A 20,624-nucleotide genomic window follows, 5' to 3' on the forward strand; every position below is an offset into this window, starting at 1 on the left:
ACCTAGTGATGCACAGCCTCGAAATATCAAGTTCAAAAAATTTTCGCTCAGCTTTTACTCAAAATTAAATTTTCATGACTTTTAACACTTGTAACACCCCTTTTACAGACTGGGAATTCAACAGTGCACTGGACAATGCAAAGATAACTGCCCCGGGTCTAGGCACCATATACAACCAAATACTTCATCAGCTTAGTGACTATTGCAAGAAAACTATCTTGATGGTGCTCACAAGATTTGTTAAGAAAGAGTTTTTTCCACCCAAATGGACAGATATTGGAATCCTGTGAAAACCTCTCTTTGAAATATAGACAGCTCAGACCAATTAGTTCAATGGTAAACCTGTGCAGCCTCCTGAAACAGATGGTCAATGACAAACTTCTTTGTGTCTGGAAACAAGAAATTTGCTTTCAACATTTTAAAGTGAATGTCAAAGGTGCACATCTACAATTTACTATCTTTATGACTAGGGTCTGCCGTCAGAGAGACCTTTGTGCTTTGATGAAGTCTGGTAGTGATTTTTCTCAATTAAAAAATGGTTACTGACATAATGTTGTTGCACAGTATCTTAGTTCCATTATGTGGGTGGGGCTTCTAACGCAATCTATCAAGATTAATCAAAAACGTCTTATTCCATCATTATTTTCTAGTTAGAGTTGCTATGGCCATTTGTAATCAACATGTACAGTAAAACGAGGTTCCACAGGGTTCAGTTTTGAGTGCTACTCTCTTTGCAGTTGCCATAAACTACATTGCCACTGTTGCGGGACCCAATATATCTTTGGCCTTGTATGACAACTTCTGTTTGTGCTATAGTTCTATGTTGTTACATTCAGCAGACATCTTCAAATGGCTATGCAGGTGACATGGTGAAAGGGCCCAAAATCACGGGTTTTGCAAAAATCTATCCACCAACCACACTATGAATTATACCTGGGTAGTCAATGGCTGGAAGATGTGTGTGTTCTGCTGTCTTGACGCCCACTTTTACATTCAGCTGGCACAACTTCCTCTTTTTCCAGAAGTTCTTTCTGAAAATTCCTTTTTACAAAGAAGAACTATTCAGTTGTTTGGGAATATTATCTGGTTTTATTACAAACGGACTTGAATTCACAACTCAAGTTACAATTTGTTAGTAATACAGGCATGACTGAACTGTTCCAAGGCTATTGACGGTATCTTCCTTTACTTCATTCAACACTCTTAGTTCAGCGTTGACCACCGTCATGGATCTTTGTCACAGAGGTGCTCCATGGTGTGACGAATGGCACTGTAGAGTCTGTGGCTACTTGCGATAATACAGTTTCATTATAAGGCAGTCTTTATCTGCCACATGATGCTTCAGGAGCACCGCTAACAAAAAATCCAAAACAATGAATCCAGAATAGGTTCAAGACTCTGACTAACATTGATAACATAACTTAAACTTGACTGCCTACCAACTAGCCATGATTTCACAATTAAATGAGTTTTTATGGGGCAGGTGTTTTGTGAACTCCCAAATTATTAATTCATGTCTTTGAACACTCACTAAGTGTTAGGACTTCAATTTTTTAGGACTCTGTTTAATCGGAAATTGACATGGTTACCTCACATAAAGTTGCTAAAGACGGTATGGGGGAAATTAAACATCAAATAATTCATTGGAAACATTTTTTCAGGAGGAGTAAAATTTTACCAGTTGTTTGGTAACTTGATAACATTATGAATGTGTTGCTTATGGGGCATCAGCTCCTTATGTTTTAGACCTATTAGATCCTGTGCAACGTGGGTGAGTCCGCCTTGGGATTGGAGCTTTACACATAAGCCCTATTAAATGTCTTCCTGTTGAAGCAGATGTTACACCTTTAAAGATATGCCACCAACAACTATTAAATAATTATGTGGGTAGAATTTATTTTAGGTCAGAACACCCCTGTTATATGACAATTTTCCAAAAACCCAACATCTATCTTCTTATGAATCATTTGGAAACAGGGTGAACAGCAGTGGTTGGTCTAAAAGACATGCAATGGGAACTGTTCTTCGCCCCCATGATAACTTGCCTGCCAGTGTACCCCGCAGATGAGAGCTCCATCTGTAGCCTTTTCCTCATCCTGTAATATGAATTAATTTCCACTGTAGCATCAGAGATCAATATTCATTGTTGTACGTTGTATTTGGTCCTCTATGACTACACAACCTTTAGTCCAATATATATTGATGGTGCCAAGGTTGACTAAAAAATTGGATAAGCATTTATTGACAAATATGTTTATGTACAACCATCCCCTTCCACTGTATGCAGCATCTACAAGGCAATATTAGTAGCAATACACACATTTTTCACCCACGTTCAACCCAAAACTGCCAGAAATATTATCCTGTGCAGTGAGTCTTCAGTAATTTGAAGACAACTGCAAATTACACACTGACTCATCCTTGGGTCTCTGCTATTCATGAACTTTTAAATGATCTCCACAAGACAGGAACCTACTTGGTATTCCTCTGAATGCTCCACACTGGTTCAGACATGAATCTCAAATCTTACCTCCCTACACCTGAAATCTGTGTTAATTATCCTTATCACTCATAATACATTGAATAATGTTTTTTCTTTATGTCATATCCTAGCACTGATTCAGAGGGGTGAGTGATAAGTAGTCACAGGATACATCTTCCACCTCAGCTCTTGTTCCGGAGGAGCCTTAAGGCCTCACACTTTGCTACACTGCTTTATCTTCATATGCACATATTCTACATCTTTTTTCATTGATCCTCTCAGTTCATTATTCTCTGCAAGTTATTTCTTGTGACACTGTCTCAGCTCTTGACACTACTAAACACATGTTACTCACTTGACTCTTCTGCCCTGACAAGCTTCTTCGCCACCTAGCAGTCTACCTTAGTGAATGGCAGCATCTCAGTAGAACAGCTGCAATGGGTTTGGGCACTGCATGCTGTTGATCTCCTGTGCCTGGCTCAGTGAGCCCAAAGAGTGTGCACCAACCAGTATTGTTGATTAGGTTCCTGCGTCTGGTGCCACACGTTGAGCTGCACACCCTGATGGATGCAGGGTGTCATGACCACATAATCTGCCTCAGGAATCACTTTGAGCCATGACACCGTGCAGAGCATACACCCAGGACACCTGAGAGACAGCACCCATCCAGCCGCCATCTACGATTGTTGCTCATTGTACCAGCTGGCATAGGCCACTCCATCTGTGCCTTACTTGTGTTGATGTAAGGTCCATCCTCACTATTGTTCTCTAGTACAGTGCTGAGGGAAGGTCTCCCACAAGCAGCTATAGCCTCTCATGGAAGTGGATGCATGTTCTTTGACCACAGTCAACCGTGAGTCCACACCAACAGAATGAAGCACCTAGACACATCCAGAAGGCAGATGTGCAGAGCAGTAGGCTTGACACCTTTCGCCCTGTCATGTCACCTCACTCCCCCCTCTCCCCCACCTCCCGTGATGCCTAGGCAGGGGTAGTGGAACAGACCAATCAGGTGACATTACCAGCTGAGACAGTGATACCACTAAGGTTTCATCAGCCAGCATAGATATTATAAGTTTGTCGAATTATGCTGGTAGCATCTGTTTTGCCACTGGGATCGCAACATGCACATGAAATAAGCAGAGGTAGTCCCATGAAATGCCATACCCAAGCACCATGTAGTTCAAGCCAAATAACTGCCATTCATGGTTATGTCTCAATTATCTGCTGATAACACTGATTTTATATTAGGATTTCTTATTAGATATTAATGGACTAGAATTTATGATATAGTAATTAAAAAAACTGTAATGAACACTCAAGGAGAAAATAAGGGAAATGTAGACTAATGTAGATTGAGTCCAGCAGGTTGGTTAAATGATAGGATACGTTGGAGGGCACATACTCATCTGGAGAAGTCAGGAATATTGATGCTGGGTGAGAGGATCCAAATGGTTTATGCAGTACAGCAGGCACTTGAGTCTCTTAAATCAAGCTGTACAGCATGCACTTTAACTGCATGTTGGATGCTCACATTGTGAACCATTTGTCTGTTCATGTGAGTAAGATGGGGGTATTTACACATGAGCTGTTAAATGACTTAATTGCCTTTGCATGTGGCTCTAACTTTAATGTATGTTTTGCTAGTAGTGGGTTGGAATAGGTGGTAGTGGATGAGAGCATGGAAAAAGTTTTACAATGAGAACCATGGTCTGAGAATGTCATAGAGTTGGACAAAGATATTATGAAGGTTAGGACGGTAAATCCAGGCAACTCTAGAAGTGTTGGAAGGATATTACAGAACAATGATCTTAATTCAAGGCCTGCATGATATTAGGTAACAAGGGGGCAGAGGTCACGTGTCTTTGTTGTTGATGTTGGTAGCTGTTTCATGACAATTATCAGAGAAGATTTTAGGTGAAAAGGAGCTGGAGATATATTTATGTGATTCTAAAAGTGGTAGATGTATGTTATTTGTTAGGTATTTTTTAATGTCAAAAGCCAAAAATGGCTCAACCATGTCCTTTGAATGGGCAATGAATGACCAAAACAAGAGACTGATAGGAAAAAAAGATGTTTGTAAAGACCACAGTGAGAAATGGACTTCTGAAATGAAACAGGACAAAAGCATAACCAATGGCATAGATGATGATGGTAGTATCTCTTATAAAGAGTGCAAGTGGGCACTGGGGAGATAGGTTTCAAGTGCAGTGGAGCTATATGCACGTGTCAGCATAAAGAGCGGGTGTCTTATTGGTAACAGGGAAGGTTTCAGATGGGAGGGGCTGGGTGTTCTACAGAGTCAGCTCTGAGATCTTGTCAGGAGTTTAGGGTATTGACAATTTTATGCAGCTCGGTTGGGATACAGAAAATGAGGTCACGGTGAACATTTTTGTGCGTCAATGTGTCTGAGTTTAGATACAGCTCCTCTGCCACATATTTCCTATCTGTGCTCAAGTACCACTACTGTGGAACATTTGTCATCTGGAATGATGATAATAGAGCAGTTTGTTTTCATGTCACAAAAGTCAGATATAGTTAGGTTATAGGTTTCAGAGATGCTTCTCTGGAATGACTGTGATGCAGTGCTGAACTGAAGAATCTCTGGAATACCTCCAGAGCATAGCTTTGGGGAGTAGGGTGAGGATTCGTAGGGTTGGAACTGTACCCAGCATAGATAAAGATCACTAAGCTGCTTGTGGTTTGGTACAGTGTAAGCAAGAGACATTTGCAGGGTAAATGGAAGAAGATTTTTAACTGGGGTAGAATAGTTAAATTTATAAGTGGGGCTGAATGTTAGACATTTTGTTAGAATTAAAGTCTTCAGAGTTGAGAGAGATTCTGGTAATTTTATGACCAAACTGGGGCTGGGACTGTGAGTTGTTTGGTTATGACTAGTTCTGGTAGTGTGTGTGTGTGTGTGTGTGTGTGTGTGTGTGTGTGTGTGTGTGTGTGTGTGTGTGTGTGTGAAATGTGCTGAGATTGGGAAGTTAAGGAAAGAGGCTAGGATGAGTTTGTTAGACAGGAGTGGAGACTGCGGGTGGTATGCAGAATACTGGCTAGGAAGAGAATACTAGAGAGAGAGAGAGAGACTGCTTTTGAGGTGTATGATGATCAGGGTGGATATCCTATTGTTGTGTCAAGTGTTTTCCAGCAGCGTTCAAGAAGGAAAATAAAAAATAAAAAAAATAATAATAAAAAAAATACTTTGTGTGTGTGTGTGTGTGTGAGAGAGAGAGAGAGAGAGAGAGAGAGAGAGAGAGAGAGAGAGAGGGGGGGGGGCTGTGTTTGGCGACAAAGAAATGACATACAGTAAGAAGCAGAAGTTGGTAATAACAGTGATGTTATAGACGCATAAGAGAGATGTGTTCCTCGATTATAGAAGTAGGAGTAACAACCAAGGTCAGAAGCGATGTTTGGACTTCAGATAGTTCTCCACATCTGCTTAGAGGAGACTTACACTAAGTCTCCATTTACTTTTTCAACTTGTATACGAGTATTGCTCCCATGTTGAATGGCATTGTGTTTCTGGCTAGGTGAGACTACGCTTAGTATACAAAAACCCTGATCAGAGGGGGAAGTAAACAAAAAGTTACAAAAATGATAACATCGTCCATACAAAAACGTGAAGATGAATGAAATTCAACAGAATATTGCTGTCATATGCAGCTGAAATGGAAAGACAATATACGAAAATTTTTTATATCAACAGAGGTGATTTTGAAATTGCTATACCAATGTGGTCATCATCCAACAGGACATCAGCTTTGAACAATTGTTTTTACAGAGGATGATTGTTCTGCAGCCATATTGAAGCACTGCAGTGCAGGTGTAACTTTATGTATGTTCGCAGTGAGCAGAACACAAGCAAAATTTAGAAAACACATTCACTTTTACCCACAAACGTTTTAAATATAAAGCTACTACCATTGATATAGTGTGAATACTGTACAGTAACAGTGAAATTTACAACCTCATGTGCTAACAATGGAAACTGTGGTGTCACCGCTAGACACCACACTTGCTAGGTGGTAGCTTTAAATCGGCCGCGGTCCATTAGTACATGTCGGACCCGCGTGTCGCCACTGTGTGATCGCAGACCGAGCGCCACCACACGGCAGGTCTAGAGAGACGGACTAGCACTCGCCCCAGTTGTACGGACGACATTGCTAGCGACTACACGTACGAAGCCTTTCTCTCAATTGCCGAGAGACAGTTAGAATAGCCTTCAGCTAAGTCCATGGCTACGACCTAGCAAGGCGCCATTAACCATATCTGGAGAGAGTCTCACTTGTATTATCAAGAGATATGTACCACAAGGAAATTAAAGTTAAGTAAACCTAAGCTCTGTTCTTATCTTTATAGCATTCATAAGTATCCTGTTTCAGACCTCACGCAAGACGGCGTGAGTTGACGCGTGCCCTTTCGGCTACTTCTCAGTGTGGCGTAGCTAGCTTGTTACGCCACAACAGAAACATGTTACCTTACAGTAATGTCACAGTCTGTGACAAAGCCGTGAAACACTAAGGGCAAAAAATGCAACTTTTTGGCAGCTGCAGTGGTTCTACCACTCTAATTGGCTTACCTAACCTACAGTAATGGAAGAGTGGTGTGATACAACCTGAGAACAATGGGAACTCCAGACTGGAATATCAACAATACCTGGAAAAGATGACATGATGAGTTGGAACACACACACACACACACACATTCATTCACACAAGCATGCACATTTCACACACACATGGTTGCCATTTCCAGCAGCTTGGACCAGTGCACCCCACGTACACATGACCACCATGTCCGGTAGCTCGAACCGGCGTGCAAGTTTGAGCTGCTGAAGATGACGGTCATGGGTGTGTGAGATGTGCTTGCTTGCTTGCTTGCGTGTGTGTGTGTCTGTGTTTCCTTTTCTGATAAAGGCTTTGGCTGAAAGCTAATGTATAAGTGTCTTTTTGTCGTGCCTGTCAGTAACTCACCGTATTATCTTTATGGTATATTTTGATATTTTTGATTTTCTTACTTCTATATTTCCCAGCCACTAAATGGGGTGGTGATTTTTCAGACATGAATACGAAAATGTAATTAAACTAATATCCGAGCTCCTGCTAATTTTAACATATAATAATAAAACCTGAGTGCAACATAACACAGGTGTACTATCGAGACATAATAAGGTTAGTAAAAAGATGAAACAAGTTTTAAAATCTGAAAGAAGAGAGTTCCTTGAGACACTTGGCACCTGAACTTCTGCCCTGACAGATTTAAGGAATTTGTCATATTATTTCCAATCATAAACAACATCAGAAGATCCCAAAAACAGATTGATTTGAAAAATGATGATAAATAATAATGACTGGTAATATGCTTCGTACAGGGTGCAACACTGGAAATTTCTTATTTGAAATGCGCACCACACAGTGGTTGTTATTCATTGTTGTGTGGTGTTGACAGCATTTGAAAGGGTGGGGCCTAACATTTTTTGAAGGTTAGTTTAGTTGTGATTATGCAGTGGGTGAGAGAGGGGTGTGTGTTCACCATGGCGACTTACTTTTCAAATGGTCATTCGGTCAGCACAACCCAGTGTGCATTCAGGGAACAGTTTAATATCATGCATGCTGGCTGTGTTCCTGATTGAAACTCGATTATTATGCGGGTGGTCATGGTTATGTGTACTGGTAGCATATAGAAAAGTGAGTAGACATGTATATGGGCACTGGCAGTGTGTATAAAAAGAAAACAGGACCTCCAAGAAACACGAGGGCACCAGAAAACTTTGAAAAAGTAAGGCTGGCAATTTTGACTTCCCCCACAAAATCTGCACACAAACTTGTAGCTGCTCTTGCAGTTTCTGATCACACAGTGAGACGAACTCTTCATGAAAACTTGAAATTTCATCCATATAAACTGGCAGTGGTGTGCACATTTAATCCACACAATTTTGTTTCGAGAAAAAAAGCATGTGAAGCCTTGATTGAAAACCTGCCTCACGACACCCTTGTGTTCTTCAGCAATGAGGCACATTTGCATTCGTCTGGATGTGTGAATAAGCAAAAGGTGATATTGGAGTGGCACGAATCTCCCGAGAACTTCATGAGCAGTCCCTACAATATAGAACATGTAACTGTTTCGTGTGCGTTATCAAAAATTGGCATTATTGTCCCATGCTTTTAAAGAGAATGATAGGGCAGTTACGGTCCCTTCTAAATGTTATGTCCAGATGATTGAGGGTTTTTTTTCTTCCCAAACTTGAGGAAATGGTTCCAACAAGACAGCCCCATGGCTCACACAGCATAAACATCAGTGACACTCTTGCATGAACATTGTTTCATCTCTTTGAGGAGCAATCTTCAGTGGCCAGCACAGTCGCCAGATTTAGCCTCCCTGTAAGTTTTTCTTATGCGGCTATCTTAAATCTTTGGTGTATACCAGTCATTCGCTGACCCTGGGTGAGATGCATAACATTCATGCTGCTATTGGCAACATAGACATGCTGCTCAAGTGGACCAAAACTTCTGATTTTGACTCTCCAAATTCATTGAGCAGAATGGAGGCCACTTTAAATGTACCTCTATGTAGAGAAAAGAGAATTAAATTAAGATCACCAATACTTTCTGTTTTACAAAATGAGCAAGTTTCCACATCACAGCCCATATCATTTATCTGAAAATGTAATGTAGTTTCAGTTGATTTTGTACTGTATGTTGGAAATTTTCAGATAGTGTAATATAGCAGCATTTTCATCCTGGATCAAGATCAGAAACACAGCTGTGCATGGCTTTAGTTTGGTGTTGATTATTTTATTTTACTGACAACTATGTTTTTTAATGTTGGAACAATTATATGAATTTTGACAGTGCATTTTACTTCTGTTTACACAAATAAAAGTGTAAAATCTTATTAAAGTACATCTTTTACTGCAGTGCTCATGCCGTAACAGCAGATATAAGTCTTGAAGAGACTATTAAAGCAGCAGAATTTTTCATGTCTGATGGTGTCATAATAACAGGTTCTGCTACTGGAGAACCAGTTGATGATGATCACTTTAAAGGTAAGTTAAGTTTTCCTGGTTCCAACAAGTTATCTTTAAAGAATAAAATAAGTCAGTTTGTGTATGAAATTATAAAAGACCTGAATGTTTCTTTCAAATACCTGAATGAAGAAGGTGCTTTGTAGTTTGCTTTGAGTAGTGAAGAAAACTGTTCCGTTAACTTGTTGTGACTGCATTGGCTTTCGTGAACATTTGTTCAGTCACATTTTTACTCTGTAGAATAGATTTGCTGGGAACATTTCTCACTATCATCATACATATAAGTTTGTATGGAATTGGCGGCAGTCTGCAGAAATTTCCACATATCAGTTAAATGAAAATGAAGTTGTTATTGAAAACGGATTGCTCAAAATGTATTTGGTAAGTTATTTTTACCCACAATGTTAGAGAGATAAAATACCTCTCACATCAATAAATCAAACAGTTCAATGTGTCATGTGACCATGATGTTTTCAGAACTTTTATTGCCTGTCTGAGTAACAGGTACGCGTAGGACAGAATGAACATGATCTTCACATATAAATCAAAACCACAAGCATGGGGCAAGATTGTTAGGTATGGGACTTAAAATCAGTGTGTCAAGGGTATACTGTAGATATTGACTCAGCTAAATCCACTGCTTGTGGATAGCTAGGGTTGCTATCAGATGGAAGGAATGTTAAGAGTTAGTCTATTGTACGCAGGACAGGGATTAATGATCATGGCTCTATTAAAGTAACAATGGTAACCAAAGGCAAAACATTAATTAAAAAGGATCAGAAGAGAATTTCTGTTTGGTAGGAGTGATAGTCTCTAGGATTCCACTTAAAACATGAACAGTTAGTTCAAATCTATCAAATGCAGAACTGTAACTAAAGCTCAAACACATCATAAATTGCTCTGCAAATAAATAAGCAAAAAGCAAGGTGTAGAATGATAGCAGATACCCAACGTGGCTTAATGATGTGGAAACAAAACCGCTACACTCCCTACAAAACAGTAGGGAAATGAAAAAGAAAAATTAGTACTATTAGTGAGAAGGGGGTATCCATGCAAGCTACAACAGTTTTCACTGTCATAACCTGTATCTGGTTCCGGACCTATGTAAAGTCTACGAAGGTGTCAAAACCTTCCATCACATCTCTTGTGGATCAGTTTGATACTGAGATTGAAGGCATGAGATAAAGATGAAAAATTCAATACTGCATTTTAAAATACATTCACATTTGAGGATCCTGAACAGATAGTTCACAATGGGAATATATTAGGCCCAATGTCAACAAATAAATATGATAACATGATTTCTTTGAGGATGCAATAAAAAAATGGTCATAACTTCTTTAGTAAAAGATGTAGGCTGTTGAAACTACACAAATTATTCCAATCCGAAACAAAGTGGTGTCTTCGAGTTTTTTTTGCACAGAAAGGCTGAAGGCTGTCAGTTGTTCACTGAAGGCAGAATATGTACAGAGATGTTACCAATGATAAGAACAATGTGTACAAGTACACAAAGAAGTTTACACAAGGGGTAAGACAAACAGTGCCTCGTGAAATCATGAAATAGAACTGCTGACTTAAACCGTCAACCAGTGGATGAGATTATGTGCACAGACAGATGATTCACAACCTGTAAGTTTGCTGTTCAACTGAACTGTGGGAACCATGCTTACAGAAATGGTGGAAAGCTTGGAGGGTATCAGAAACTGTGTGCAAAGTGTGTACCTTGGCAGTTGACACCTGATCTGAGGAGTGATATGATGAAAGCCTGTTCTGATCTGATTGAAGCATTTGAAGACAATACGGCACACATTATACCAATGTAATGACAGGAGATGAAATGGACTGTGCTCCGAAAACAAAGAATCAGTCGAGAGAAGTACTAGGCCTTATAAGTTTAAGAGAATACAGTTGGCACAGCTAGTCACGGAGGCTGTTCCTCGGGGAGACAAGTGCGTAATACGCCTTGAGTTTCTCAAATTCAACTGTGTCCTTTCTGGCATATCGACAAGCGACGGCACGAGAATGAAGAATGCAAGAGCAGAGGAGGCTGTGAGACGACATCAGCCAGTAGCCTGCTGACTAGGATGGCTTCACGACAGGAGCGGCCCCTATCCAAAGAGAATATAACTGCCGCGCCTGCCAGCCTTGGCCGGACAATAGAAGATGGACACTAGTGGAGCAGTTATTAGTGATTCATATCCATTGCTTACATGGAAACTGTATATAGTGAAGAACACTGACTTATTTGCATGTTACCCATCGCTTGTGACAATTTGTCGTAAATCCAAAGTTAAAAAGTTAAGTATTGTCAATTTTCTTTATTGCAATAAAAACTATTAATGTGATTTGCTTGAATTGCTGTATAGCTATCCGAGAAGGAAGCGCCCTTTAGGCACCCTGTAAGAGACGAGTGGTCAGGACCCTACATTGATGACAAGGATGTGATCAATAAGAATGTAACATCAAGAATGAAGTTCTTGCATTAGGAAGGGTATAGAATTAGGTTGTATTCTTTCACTTGTACTGTTATAATTTTGGTGTTAAAGTTATCATTAATTTCATTTCTTCTACCCATTACTTTAGTCTTCCTTCGGTTTATTCTCAATACGTATTTTGCACTTGATAGACTACTCATTTCATTACACAGGTCCTGAAATTCCTCCTCATTTTCACTGATGTCAGCCATGTCATTGCTAATGACAACAGTCTCACTTCTGAACCTTTCTTTTATTTTTGACGTTGCTTCTTTGATATATAGATAGGACAGTAAAGAGACAATAGAAGAAATGTGGGGTCCTGCCCACTCACACTCATCTCTTCTACATCTACATCTACATCTATACTCCGCAAGCCACCCAACGGTGTGTGGCGGAGGGTGCTTAAAGGTTGCTGCCTTCTCGGATAGCTATACAACATCCTTAACATCAGGTGGTACCTTGAGACAGAATCAATTTTGAGGAAGAGATTGCATAAGAGCTTGAAAGTGATCTCAATTCATTTAGGCGCTGAACAATTACATAACTGTTCGAAAGAGAATGTTTGGGTAATCCTGTACAGCTGAGATCAGGTGCTCTCTGACTCGTACCAGTTTGTCATTAATTATACCAGTCTTTGGGGGAACTACTTGATGATGAAAGAACTTCAATTTTAATTGTTAATATGTTGAGCAGCAATTTTGTGTAGGGTCACTCCAACCAAATGTGGAAACTCAACTATGTAAAACATTTAACAAAGAAGTTATGGCCACTTTTAAATTCCTTTGTATACCAGCAACAGAATGCAAACAGTATAAGAACATTACTTAAAATGGAGCAGTGTCTACATAGCACAGAAATATTTTAGAATTTTACATTTCAGCTGCAAAGCAATCGGCAAAAGGCCCAGTATTAATTGGCTCTGGAGTAACAGATGAAAATGTCAAGAAATATATGAACTCTGATGGATTGATTGTTGGTTCACATTTCAAGAAAGATGGAAGGTAAGTTGCAAATTTTATGCCTGCATTGTAATACAAATGTTGTTTCTAGTTACAGTGGCAACTCACATATAATTACATCCTTACTCCCATTTTATAACTTCTTCAAATGATGAGGCTGAGTGTCTGCATGTCCCAAAGTGTAATCATATCACTATCAAACAGAGAATGTTTTGTCCTCACTGTTATCATTTTTATGGTTTCCCTCTCAAAAGTGATTACCATACAATGAAGCCCAGCAGTATTCACACACTGTACTCATTTTTTGTAATGCAGCCATATTCTGCCAAATTTGTTAAACCAAGCAGCTGCTCTGGACCAGTACAGAAATTCTGAGTGAAGAGTCAAATTCTTCCTTCCACTTAATTTATTGGCACAGTAAAGTACATGCTGCAGAAAATGTTTTGCTTGTAAGACACCCTTGTAATCATTTCATGGTCTTAAGGTAGGTACTTTGAGGGATCAGCTGTTTGTTGGGATTTTTACAGGTTGAGATAAGAATTTTTATGCAACTTTAAATGACAGCATTTTAAACTTTAGTTTTTAACTTTTTTATTGCTCTATTGCAATTTTGGCTTTGTACCATTGTTAGGCATCTAAAAACATAATAATAAAACACAGCAAGAGAAACATAATAGGATAACAATAATATGTATAACCAGTTTACAGTCCATTAACATTCACACATTTACAGGTTTTGGTGTCAATTACCACACAGAAACAGGTTAAAAATAACAATGTCCCTGGAAGGCTTTGTCATCCTTGATGGTTTGTAAATGAATCGATAGCTACCTAAGTCAGATATAGTGCTGTGCATTCAAACTGTTTACAAGCACAGAATCTCATTGCAGCAAGAATGCTTACAATAGAGTTGACAGCTGTAATCAATGACACATGTAACATGGTGTATAAACTTGTATCATTCTCATGCAGGTAAAAATGCAACTGTGGCTGTTCAATGCCAGTTGATGTGGACACAGAAAACAACATGGAAAATATATACGTTTAAGAATTACTAGTCAACAGCACATTATCAGTCATCATATCCCACCATAGTGTGGACTAAAACTGCTTTTGTCAAGAAGTAAGAGATCAGGCTGCTCTTTGGAGCCATTATAAATCTCAACTTCCTCCAGAACATTCATTAATCTACTTTCCTCCACCCTCTGCAGCACCTTCTAAGATTTCTCAGTGATGCTGATATTGATGACTGTAATTTTGCAGATGTGCACTAAATGACGATTCACAATTCCTGTAAACAGTTTTGCTTTGTGGAATGTATGCACAAATGACAAAATGGGGGAAACAGCTCTTTCAGATTATCTACCTGCCCTACCACATTCAGATTTCTGACATTACACACTCCAACTCATACTACATGTGACAAAGCACCTTACAAATTAATGACACTATTGATTCTACTCAATGTATGTTGACAAAAAGTCTTGGCCTGTGTTGCGCCCTCACACCACCCGGCTCATAACAAAAATTGGCATTTTTACTCATGCATTGTTGATCTAGTGCAATAATAACTAAACATCTAAAATTGTATTTTCTTGTCTCTCTTTTACTGTTTGTAATAATTCTTAACACTGTATGTGTTGATGGTTGCAATAACATGACAGTATAGAGGTTTGTGAAAGGAGGGGAATGGGGAGGTGATAGATTGATAGTGTCTGTTTACCAACTGTCGACCAAACATTCTAAACCATTAAATACCCAGGGGATCCAATTGGAGTGATATAAGGTGGAATGGCCAAATGAATCATACCATTGCAATATACAGGTGAATACAATTAAAGTTAAACTTTCAAGACGATGTAGAAATAACACCACTGGTCAGAATGACGTCAAATTGCGACGGAATATTATCGGAGAAGGGGGAAAAAATTGCGTGAAAATTGATCAACAGATGGCGCTGTATATTTCAGAATACGTAAATGAAAACGTGCTGTGTACACGGCTTTTCCTCCTTTCGCATCTGCGACATTTGCCATAACTGTCTCAATCCAGGATCAAGCTTTGCTTGTAAAGCTGTATTACAAGAATGATGAGTGTGCACATGTTGCTCTGTAGAACTTCCAGACACTGAAGGGTTTGCAAAAAGGCGTTGGTCCGATGACTGCTACGGGCCTGGAGAAAATGATTTGGGAATTCGAAAAGACAGGTTCTTTTGATGTGCAAGGGAAACGAACTGATTCAATGTCAGTGGAAGCAGGGGCCACAGCAATGCAGGAGGAGACGACTGGTGGTGTGCAAATGTTAGTGCATGGAGAATTGCCGGAACATTGGACATACACATGAGCAGGTTGCGTGAAGTCTTACAAAACATCCTTATGGGCTGTCCATTGAAAATTACCCATGTGCACGTGTTGCTTCCTGTTAAGCTGCCAGCAAGAGAGGCCTTTGCTTTAGAATTTCTTGATAGCATGGAAGTGGACAATGATTGGCCGTGGAAGATTTAATAGACAGACATAGCCCACTTCCATCTGACAGGATTTGTCAATACAGAGAATTTTTGAATATGGGCAACAGAAAACCCACACGCAAATCAACCAGTACCACTTCATTCTGAAAAGGTCACTGCGTGGTGCAGGTTTACGGCATCATTTATCATAGGGCCATATTTTTTCGATAAGACAGGTGCTTCCGGTCCTGTTATCTGTACCGTCTCTGGTAAGCTATGAGTGACTTTTATGCAACCACGTTATTCCAGCCCTCCAAGAGCTTGGGTGTGTGGGTGGGATTGTTTTTATGCAAGATGGCACACCTCCGCACATTGTAAATCCAGTTAAGTAGCTGCTGAAGCTGCCATTTCCGTACAATCATGCCATCCAGGTCACCTGATCTTAATCTGTGTGACTTCTGGCTGTGGGGCTGTCTGACAAATGTTGTGTCCAGTGTTCTGATTGAAAACGCAGCTGTACTGAAGGCACACATCGTGCAACGCATTCTGAAGGTGACCCCAGAAACAAAATTTGATCAGTTGTGGAACATGCTGTTTATCGATTTCAACTTGTTGTACAAAACCGATAGGCAGCATATTGAACATGTTTTGTGCCAGTCACACGGAAAGTAATAATCCAATTTGATTTTGATTGGTGCTTTTCATGCAGTTTTTGGCCCCAGGACAGTTAAAAACAATGTGATTGGTGCTTTTTATGTGGTTTTTGGCCTCAAGCCAATTAAAAACCGATTTTTCCCATCCAATGTGATACGACCTTGCCGTGGCGGATTGGCTTACGTAACTAACAGTATCACACCTGTACACCCATGCACACTGAGTAGTACAGTTTGTTTATACCTTAGGCATTGTTGTATGTGTCATTTGTAGTCGACCACTATTAAATTATTATGCTTACAGCACAATCTATTGCTACTTTTTGTAACTATTTATTTTTCTTCTGCCATAAGTTTACCTCCTCCTCCAATAATCTTGTTGCAATTTGACATCATTGTGACCAGTGTTGTTATTTCTACAGCAATTTTAAAGTTTAATTATAATGACCCTGTATATTGCAGAGTCTGGGATCTTTGGGAGTAATTTAGAAGAGCAAGCATCACAAGAATGCTATACAATCTCCAGTGGGAGATGCTACAGGATATGAATCTTGAAATCATCTTTATCACACTGGGCAACAAATTTCTGCTTTGTGATCCAGTTCTTTCTACTTATGACTGGTTTCTTTTGCCCTAAAATAAAGGAAACTTCATCATATAATACTTATGATTTGTATTTACAATTAGTGCATTGAGTTTCTACAATTTCAACTCCCCAATCTGTCCCCCATTTGGTAACAAAACATTTGCCCCAAACTATTACATTATTATTTTATTCATAGGTTAGAAGGCTGAATAGAGTTTTACAACATCAGAAAAGACATTATAGAACTGTCAAAGGGAAAAAAAGAACTTTTTTCATGGATCAAAGACTTTTACACTTCCTTAAAATGGATGTACAGGTAAACCGCATATTAATTGACAACTGATGCTGTAGTCTAACTCAAATACAGCAGCTTCAGAGCAAATACTCCATGGTTGACCCTTAATTTCCCCAATTTGTGATTACAAATGTAGAAAACAATGAAAAATAAGGATTATTGCAAGAATAAGTGCTACTGTGACAAATTATTCAGTAAGAATTTTAAATACTTTTTATTAATATTAAAATCACATCTGTAACACTGCAAATGTATGGAAGCATTAGCAATTTATCGGATGGTCAAAAAGTCAGTATAAATTTGAAAACTGAATAAATCACGGAATAATGTAGATGGAGAGGTACAAATTGACGCACATGCTTGGAATGACATGGGGTTTTATTAAAACCAAAAAATATAAAAGTTCAAAAAATGACCGACAGATGGCGCTTCATCTGATCAGAATAGGAATAATTAGCACAACAAAGTAAGACAAAGCAAAGATGATGTTCTTTACAGGAAATGCTCAATATGTCCACCATCATTCCTGAGCAATAGCTGTAGTCGAGGAATTATGTTGTGAACAGCACTGTAAAGCATGTCCGGAGTTATGGTGAGGCATTGGCATCGGATGTTGTCTTTCAGCACCCCAGAGATGTCAGTCAATCACGATACACTTGCAACTTCAGGTAACCCCAAAGCCAATAATCGCACGGACTGAGGTCTGGGGAACGTGGGAGGCCAAGCATGACGAAAGTGGCGACTGAGCACACGATCATCACCAAACGACACGCGCAAGAGATCTTTCACGTGTCTAACAATACTTTTTTTTTTTTTCAAACAAAGAAAAACAACTGTCATTCTCTAGCGATTGAATTTCCAAAAATGCTAAAACACACACTTCTTTTATTTCTGAGTGAGAAACCAAATACCAATTTTCATAGCTCTAGCTTCCAAATTACCTTAATAGAGACATGTTTTAAAGGAGTGGAATTTTGAACAATCCCTTCTTAAATGATGCCTACAGTATCTGATCCACACCTTCGTCATATTTCAAGTTTGTATCCTTAGTAGTTTGGGCTGGGCAATAATGGGTCAGTGAGTCGGGACATTTGTTTTATATGTAGAGACTGATTTGTTGCAATTTATTGACATGTGAAACATTTATACTTGAAGTTATGAGATGAGCTGCACAGTTTTAAACATTCTGTGATCATTTTGACAATTTAATTTTTTGCAGGTGGCAGAATGCTGTTGATCTAGAACGAGTGCAAAGATTCATGGAGAAAATAAAGCAGTACCAATGATGACTTCACTATTATAAAAAGAGCTGTCTTATTATCACTGAACATTATATTTCCATGTTATACATGTGAATAAACATTTGAATACTGAAGTTCCTTTTTTATGTGACCAAACCCACTGGCCATAGTAGGCATAGGATTTACAGCTGTCTGTCTCTGAGCTTTTACATCAATTTGGAAAGATTTAAAAAGTGGGCACTCTCTTATCAATTGGTGCTAAAAAAATGGCCGACAAGCAGAAAGCTACATAGATGGAAATTTAAAATGGTTGACACATAAAACAAATAAAATTAAAACACAAGCTTTGAAAGATCATTACTACTGTCTTACCATCAAAACGTAAAAATCAGGTAGCCCAAATAAGACCACCTCTTCCTCCTGTAGGCATTTCCTACTTGTGGCAGTGGTCAACATTGAAACAGGACTGCCAGAACCACCACTGTGATGTTTGCATTACTCTAACTGCCACTGTTCCATCTCCAGGCCTCTGTTACATGCTGCATTCAACATGAAGCTGCTGTCTGTATTGGAAATTCTAGGGCTTGTATATCACTGCCTGGGTGATTACTGGTTTCAGGTAATTAGAGATGGTAGTCAAGATTTTAGTGTTGTCGGACAATATCATATGTCCATTGGCAAAAATGTGTTTCAGCAACAGATGATTTCTTAAATTACTTTAGTTTTATATTGTGAGACTGTCCTTTGCAACTTTTGTTAGACTGTGTGTAGTAAGTACTGAGGACAATGCAAAACAGGGGGAACTTGCAAGGCAGATGGACACAACATACAGCGTGTCACCAAACGTAATAACATTCGCACAGGAGAAAGTCAGGAATGCAATTCAGTCTTTGAAGAGAAGCAAAGCTCCAGACCCAGATAGTATCAGTGTGGAGGTGTTGCGAGAAGTGCAGAGCAAAATAATATCATATATGACAGGACATTTGAATGAGTGTCTCATTCAGGGAAGATTGTTTGATGGACGGAGACTGCTGATGCAGTAATACTCAGAAAAGCAAAGAACCTACTAGCATGAGAGCCACAACAAATGATTGTAAACTCCATGATATCTATCATCAGTCCTACGGTGTAGTGAGGCGTTGCACTCTTGAGAAATTCTAGTGCCTAGCATGAGACTACTTACCAACAGATAACCTAATATGAATGTGATTGCAAGCTTTCTCAGCATTTCCAGTGATGAACTCTTCTTGGATGATCAGCCGAGTAGTGGCGTCGTCTTGTCACAACGTTTCAATCAGTTTCGTACCCATCACCATTCAGTGAGGAAGGGATGATCTATGAAAGATCCAATAAATCAGGCACTTGAATTTCTCAAGAGTGCAATGCCTCACTACACCGTAGGAGTGATAGATATCAGGGAGCTTAAAATCATTTGTTGTGGCTCTCCCTTTTCTCCAGGCTCAGTGAGTTGAGAGTTCAGAGATGTCTTATTTGAGCCTGCTATATTACTGCAAAAGTGGAAGGTACAATGGACACCCATGCCATAGTACAAAGAGACATCACTAAGAGCTGCTCATATGGACCCATCTGTGGACGTACCTGTTGGAACATAGTGACATAGCTCCTTCATAACTGCTTAAAACAAATCAAGAACTTACTGGCATTGCGGCATATACAGATGACCTGTCGATTATTGTTTCAGGGGTTTTCACAGCACAGATGGAAAAGAAATGATGCTTACACAAAAAGCTGCAATTGCCAGTAAATGAAAAAAAACTTACATACTAGCTAAAGTAAGCAGTTATCTGTGTCAGTCACTTTTGTTTTTCCCTGTAAGAGGTTTCAAGGGCCTACACCATCTTCAAGTGTATCAGTGGATTACGATAGATTGTGAGGTTAATTTTCCTACAAGTAAGAACATAAAATTAAAAAAGACTTATTAATCAATATTTCAGTATATTTATCTGTTAATGTATCGGTTTGGTGATTTGAGAGTGGGTTTTCATGATTTAGGTCACTCAAAAACAGATGGTCTCTAAAAAAGTCCATTGCCACTGTCTCAGCTTTATCACTGATATGTTCTACCCTGTTTCCTGTTGTAAATAAAAAATTCCAATTTTTCATCCAGATACAGTTTGGGATCTTTGTTTTATTGAAGTATTATTACAGTATTATCTGTGTTGCCAAAAGCATGCCCTGTGTCATTACTGTGGGTAGCTATCGCAGATTTATTGAGGTGTTGTACCAAATGTTCCTTAAATCTACATCGGAAGCTCCCTGTAGTCTGACCCACATACTGTACTGCACACTCATTGCACATATTCTTTCAGATGACTGAGCTGGAAAATTTCTCTTTGTTGGATTTTATGTTGTGTAGCACTCTAATACATAATTTACTGCTGGTGGAAAAAAACTCTTACCTTAGCAATTTTCTGTGCAGGGAATGTGTACTGCC

The 20,624-nt window shown here is 39.2% G+C and overlaps 1 protein-coding gene across 2 annotated transcripts in view; it reads left to right on the forward strand.

The window, feature by feature from the left end:
- LOC126259457 (uncharacterized protein F13E9.13, mitochondrial) overlaps nucleotides 1-18,303 on the forward strand; it is a 48,051-nt gene extending 29,748 nt beyond the window's left edge. For both annotated transcript variants that reach the window (XM_049956284.1, XM_049956283.1), the window contains 3 exons: nucleotides 9,406-9,533; nucleotides 12,870-12,990; nucleotides 18,148-18,303. In XM_049956284.1, the coding sequence (XP_049812241.1) occupies nucleotides 9,406-9,533; nucleotides 12,870-12,990; nucleotides 18,148-18,214 (316 nt within the window). In that variant the 3' untranslated portion in view covers nucleotides 18,215-18,303. The remainder of the gene's footprint in view (nucleotides 1-9,405; nucleotides 9,534-12,869; nucleotides 12,991-18,147) is intronic.
- The last annotated feature ends 2,321 nt before the right edge of the window (nucleotides 18,304-20,624 follow it).

This window comes from Schistocerca nitens, chromosome 5, assembly GCF_023898315.1.
Source record: "Schistocerca nitens isolate TAMUIC-IGC-003100 chromosome 5, iqSchNite1.1, whole genome shotgun sequence".
Classification (NCBI taxonomy): domain Eukaryota; kingdom Metazoa; phylum Arthropoda; class Insecta; order Orthoptera; family Acrididae; genus Schistocerca; species Schistocerca nitens.